The sequence below is a fragment of the Xenopus laevis genome, chromosome 4L (assembly GCF_017654675.1).
Source record: "Xenopus laevis strain J_2021 chromosome 4L, Xenopus_laevis_v10.1, whole genome shotgun sequence".
Classification (NCBI taxonomy): Eukaryota; Metazoa; Chordata; class Amphibia; order Anura; family Pipidae; genus Xenopus; species Xenopus laevis.
Window position 1 is genome coordinate 32460183 of NC_054377.1, and position 6838 is coordinate 32467020.

The 6838-nt window shown below is 34.4% G+C and overlaps 1 protein-coding gene across 1 annotated transcript; it reads right to left on the minus strand.

Moving 5' to 3' along the window:
* Positions 1-200: 200 nt before the first annotated feature.
* LOC108713630 (chymotrypsinogen 2) lies at positions 201-5805 on the minus strand. The gene is made up of 7 exons (XM_018257166.2): positions 5698-5805; positions 5480-5583; positions 4159-4238; positions 3773-3851; positions 1563-1743; positions 1160-1293; positions 201-436 (listed from the first exon to the last, which is right to left on the minus strand). Exons 1-7 carry the CDS (start codon positions 5747-5749, stop codon positions 275-277), a joined length of 792 nt encoding a protein of 263 aa, XP_018112655.1. The 5' UTR covers positions 5750-5805; the 3' UTR covers positions 201-274.
* Positions 5806-6838: the final 1033 nt, after the last annotated feature.

A 6838-nucleotide genomic window follows, 5' to 3' on the forward strand; every position in this document is an offset into this window, starting at 1 on the left:
CTATTTGCGCTAAAATCCTTCGACTTCGATATTCGAAGTCGAAGGATTTTAATTCCCAGTCGAATATCGAGGGTTAATTAACCCTCGATATTCGACCCTTTGTGAATCAGCCCCTAAGGGATGAGATCATGGCCTCCCACTACCTTTCATCCCATTGGCATGTAGAGGGAGTACAAATAAATACAAATATGTATATTAAATAAAATGAGTTGGCTATGAGTTTATTTTAATTAAATATCATTTAATACAGATGTTTAGATACAGATAGATGTATTTAATTGGCAGCAATTGTCTGATCCATCCAGGATCTAAGAGATGAGACACGAGCGTAAACGCCAGGAGATGATGGAGAGCATGTAGAACTTCCCCAGGACACAATTCCAGCCAGCACCCAAGCTCCATTTCTTTGGCACACAAGTGGTCCACCAGAGTCACCCTGAAAATGTTTAAAGTAAAACTCTAAATTATTGGGGAATTCTTTACTATGTTGCTGCATTTTTGGTAAATCATATAACAAGTGCTAGTCTGTACTGACACTACGATAATATCAAAACAGCAATATTTAGCATCTAGTCATAAGAAAGACAGTGGAATTATCGAACTAATAACATAATAATACTATAAATATTGTACAGGTATAAGATCTATTATCTGGAAACCTGTTATTCAGAAAGTTCCAAATAACAGGTAGGCCATCTCCCATACACTCCATTCTAATCAAATAATTACAGTTTTTAAAAAGGATTTCCTTTTTATTTGTAATAATAAAACAGTTCATTCGATGTAAACCTAACTAGGATATAATTAACCTTTCTTGGTGGCAATACAATCTATTATCTACTAGGTTTATATCATGTTTATGTTTAGTAGACGTAAGGTATGGAGATCCCACATACGAAAATATCTCTTATTTAGAAAACCCCAGGTCCTCAGTATTCTGGATAACAGGTACCAATACTATTAATAATATAAAAAATACTGTATAAATATATATTTTAACAATATATATATATATATTGACATGCATTGGTAGTCTTTATTTATTATAACCTACTAAGTAGCTATTGCGTAATACAGGTATATAAAATTGCAGTCCCCCATTCCCAAAGCCTAATTACATTACAACAAAAAAAGTAATGAGGATTGCTATAAAACATACCATGCAGGAAGAGGCACCAGAAGCACCAGCACAGACCATTGTGCTTAGGATCTTGCTTCCCCAATATCTCTGGCATTCAGTGTTGCTAAGAAGAGGCAGAGCTACCTGCTGCAGCTTGTTTGGGGTTAATCTAGCTGGAAGACAAAAAATGAATAAATATGAACAGCTTCCTAATGAAAAGGAGAAATTGAGCAAAAGATAAGAGGTTAAATTAAACTGCCTGCTCCCAGTACATTCTAACCCACCTTTAATGTCAGAATAATAATTCACTAACCAAGCAGACAGCCAATCCTAATGTTTCAACTGTGTCACACGCCTTTATATGTCTAAACTAAGTTGTTGCCTCAACTAAGGCCTTTCAGATGAACACAGAAATATAAACAGAATTTTTTTTTGTTCTTACAGGCAGCATCCACGTAGCCCCAGCCAGTTGTGACGCATCTCTCGCCACCATTGAACGCATCTATGGAAGCAGCAACGCAGACAGTAGAAACAGTGTTCCTGAAGGAAGCAGGGCTGGATAGTTTCAGAAGTGTGATATCATTGGCAATGGTGAACGAGTTGTAACTGGGGTGTCTGAAAACCTTTAACAAAATTTCATATATTAGAATCAATAGTTGTACAATAACTATTTTTTGTTAAATGTTTAAAGATTGGCTAAAAATTTAATTACCGGTACTTAGGTAACTGAGCCATGTAATGAATGGTGGGGGTCTGAGGACAGAATAAAGTTTCTCCTGATGTTGAACGGATCAGGAATTAGAGCCCTACTACCGCCCTGCAGCTCATAAGGAGTACCATGTTATTTTAAAGGTGTGGTTGATATTAACTTCTAGGGGGTTATCAGTCCAAATTTATCTCAATATACAAACTCAATCAAATCGCTGTTTTTTTACCCTTCTTTATTATTACATTCTCCAGAAAATTTGCTTTGTGGGGAAAAATCCAATTTTCATGATTTGTTTAGATTTTTTCATCCGATTTTAACGAATTTCACGATTTTTTCGGAATTTTCACCCAAAACCCAGCGCACATCAAAAAATCAATGGGACTTCTCCCATTGACTTATTTGCAGCCTCGACAGGTCTGAGATGCCGGATTTTCAGATTTTGACTTTTCCATCCTCAGGGTTTAATAAATTCCGAAAACTTTGTAATTTTTTAAAAGTCTGATTTTATATTAAAAAAATCACTAATTTTCGTGATTTTTGCATTCGGAGTTTAGTAAATAACCCCCCTAGTATGCTAGATCATAATTTGGAATTGGTCTTTTGTGGTTTTTTGAATTGTTTGCATTTTTTGTTGTGCAGCTGACCTGCTAGAAAATTCAACAGTTTAATTACTCTAGTAACAGAGTCACAGTACAGGGCCTCAATCGAATTAATCAATAATCAATAAAGGATAAGAATAAAGTTGAAGCCTCACAATATTTGTTTCAATATTTGTTTCCAATCATTTGAACACAAAAAAATACCAACTTGAAAGTTGCTTAGAATAAAATACTAAAAATGTTTTTAAAGATGGACTCTCCCTTTGAATAATAATTGTTATATAAAAAAGGGTCAAATTCACTGAAGGGCAAATTTTCACCTGCGAAGGCTTCGCCATACTTCATGCTACTTCGTCAGTTGCAAATTCACTAACACTACACTAATTCAAAGTTGCCTCTCTAATTCAAACGCTGGCGAAGTTTTACAAGCGTTAATTCGTCAACACGAGCATTTCATATTGAACTTTCATTAATGTTTGTTTCTGACTAGCAAAACTTCGTTAGTATATGACTTTATTAGAGATGTTGGTGCAAAAGCTTGTGGTGGCAACGTATTAAAAATGTTCAAAGAAGCAAAATAAAGGTAAAAGAGATCCTCTATCATCCTAGACATGAGCCCATCCTAAAACAAATGTGGCATGCCCCTCAAATGGTAAAAATAAAATGTTAAAACAAACATTTTTAATAGATACAATTTTTAAAGACAATACCTCTTTAAAATATGAAAAAACGCCATCGTTTTTTTAAAAAAATTTGTTTTTCGACATACAGGATATGATGTCACTTACATGAGATTGAGGAGGATGTAGCTTCATCTTATAAATTCGCCAGGTCTAAGCTGGCGAAGGAAACTCAAAAATTTGTTTGAATTGTTCTCTATGCCTTTAAGTAAAATTGCCGATCTCCCTGCAAATTGGATTTCGGCCACTTCGCCCTAGTAAATCTACCCCATAGTATTTAAACAATGCTGCATTATTGTTGTACAGTATATTATTGCAGACTCACATATTAGTGAGGTTGTGACTCCTTTTTGCTATTATACTATTATACTATTTTATACTATTACCTAGAATACAGTATAGTAATTCCATATTATTTTTGTTGAAACCCCAGGAATGGAGTTGAGGAATAGAGTTGAAAAACATATCTGGCACAAAAGTTGAATAAAAAGTTATGTAAAAAAGACACCATTGATCAAAGGCAGTTTTAACTGCTGAAGTGATGATGTGATGTACATTTCAACTACTTGTGCTGGTAATTTAGAAGTGGACATCTCCTTTAAAGTTTAATTCTATGTCAAGAAGTTGTAGGTTATTAATTGTAATTATTTGTATTGTAGCTTACCTTGGCAATTGTTTTGGTCTGGATAGGCTCAGCTGGGGAAGAACGATCATATTCACCAAGAATAACACGGTGGGAGGTTCTGAAGGGATAAACAGATGTAATGTAAAATCTCTTTAATCAAAATAAAAACCAATGAATATGGAGGGGGTCAAGTAATAAAAGCTTTAATGTTTGCTACAGGTCTAATTATATATATAGCAGCCAATAAGCAGAAAACATTTACCTGTGACCAGTTTAAAAACATCTTATTGGTTGCTTTTGGCTAGTTAAACTTCAGCTAGTATAAATGTCATCTTAATTCTACTTAACCCCTTCATCAGAGAAAATTATTACATAATAACATTACATTATTACATAACATAATGATTTTATTGAGAGCTACTTACGTGACACCACAATGTGCAGCAGTGACAACCCAGAGGTCGCTAATCAAAGAGCCACCACAGAAGTGGAAACCGGTGCTGTCCTAAATAAATTGAACAAAATTCAGGAATTGTAAATAGTCTGTTGTTTTTCTGTTGTTTAATTCTGGACAGAAACCATTTCACCCCAGTAGGCATTTTTGAAACTGCATCATATGTGTATGGTTTGTTATTTTATTTTGATCTGGTTTTTTGAATGGTTGAAGGGTCGTTGAAATTCGCCTATGTTCCTTTCTCAATCCTCCAACAATGTTTATGTATATAAAATTGTTTCATCATTGTAGTAGAAATGTTGAGATCTAATTCAAGAAGAGACCTTTTCAAGGATTTTGTTTGTATTGAAAAATTGCAGGTGTAATATAGTAATGTTGAAAGAAATGTTGGAAAATGACTGCTATGTACTTAAAAATTCTATACATAAATAGTATATTGGGGGAATGTAATAAAAGTTTCAAATAGCAAAAGAATTTGCACAAATAGGAATAAAAGTTAACATTATGCAATGCAATACTTTTCCTTAAACAGTTATTGCATTGCGAATTTTAATTGCGCATTGCGAATTTTAATTGCGCATTGCCCACTTTTAAGAAGTGCTTGAAGGTGTCGTAACCTCACGTACATTCACTGCGTACTGGCGCAAACTATAAAATTCACAAACCTTCTTCCCCTGTCGGAAGTGGTCACTAAACATTTTCTGGGTTTGCAAAAGCTATATTAAATTCGCACAAAAGCAAATTTGTTCATAACTTTTTGCATTGTGAATCAATCTTTTTCCGTTACCAAATTTTATGACATTCCTCCAATGTTTAAAGCAGAAGCTCAGCATGGCAACATTTATCAAGTATCTTTGGTAGACTAGTACTGTATAAGTAAGGAATGGCTATGATCCTACTAAAAATTATGCTGTCCCTTTATTAGGTTTTTAAACGTAAAAGTTGATATTATTAAATACATTATCTGATTTCACTTGTAAAATTATATTGTATAAAATCAGTGGCTTCTTTTTTTTTGCCCCAGTAGAAAACTGAAATTAATATTTTGTTAATCTAGTAAGGGCAACTTCAGTAGAAAAACATATGGTGAGATAATAAAATTATTATTCCACCATCTCCAATTGTGGCTCAATTTCTGTGGGTACAACCTTCTCATTTATGAGACTTACAGCCATTTATTAAAACTTTGGATTATAAAATCCATTGTTAATAGTGTTAATGGAGATAAAAAAGTGCAAACAGAAAACAGAATGTCTCATTCTTGTTCAGCAATATGCAACTTCTCACAGTACCTGCAGAGAAATTTGCCAAGGCCAGGATCCAGGTACTGCATTTTCACCGTTCACAATCCTAGCATATCCAGAAAGTACTGGATTGATGGCTGGGCTACCACAGCCTTACATGTAAGAAAGAAATATGATGCATAAGAGACTAGTCATCAAAACACATGCATAAATGAAACCAATGAATTAAAACAAAGATACTAAGAAGCATATTGCTTTAAACATACCATAAGTGCTTCCAATAAGGGCAATGCAGGACAAAAGCCAGAGAAGTGCCATGGTTCTTTGCTGCTGTGGAATATGGGTGGTTATTAAGGGTATAAATACCCCCAAGCTACCAATCAGCTGCTCTGGAATTCACTTTCAGATATGTAGTGGAATTGTACATTGCATCATCACCAATTGATTGTGTGACCTTAAGGTATATAGAATATTTAATCAGCTGGAATTTCAGGAGATAAAAGGGCTAAACATAGCTGTTAGTTTGTTCCTATATCAGCAAAAACAAACACACAATTGAGCATACATCTTATTGAGAAGTTTATTCTTCTACTGTATTATTACTTGGGATGCACCGAATCCACTATTTTGGATTTGGCGAATCCCCGAATCCTTCGTGAAAGATTTGGCCGAATACTGAACCAAATCCTAATTTGCATATGCAAATTAGGGGTGGGAAGGGGAAAATATTTTTTACTTCCTTGTTTTGTGACAAAAAGTCACGTTATTTCCCTCACCGCCCCTAATTTGCTTAGGTTTGGTTCGTCCACTCAGATGGATGCGGAATCCGAATCCTGCTGAAAAAGGCCGAAAATCCTGGATTCTGTGCATCCCTAATTATTACCTAGGTAAGGGGTATCGCTAAATGAGAACCAAATATCTTATGTGTGTGTGTGAAAAGTATAATGCATTAAAACTGGTTATTAATTAAAATATTTAAAATTAAAAAAAACCAATGTATGACTTGTAACCAGCCGATTAACTTGAAGCTATTTTGACCCCCATCAACACACATAGCTTAAACATTTTTTCACAAATATACTTCAATTGTCCACCCATGGTATTTTCTTTTATTGATGCTCATATATCTGTAGTGATATTCTGCTCATAGAACTCAATATACTCTAGTAAAATGCCATCATATTTCACTGAACTCTATTGTGCAGACTTCAGATAACAGTGCTGAGTATATTTCACAGCAAAGAGGAAAGGCTTAATTTTTTGACCTTCTGATTCTAGAAGTTTTTAAAGTGAAATTTCTACACTGTTACTAGACATTCACTGTTACTAAGTAGCCACCCTGTTGATTGGACAAGAGAAAGGTTGCAGGCAAAAAGACACCCTATAAAATATCCAACATCCAGGTTT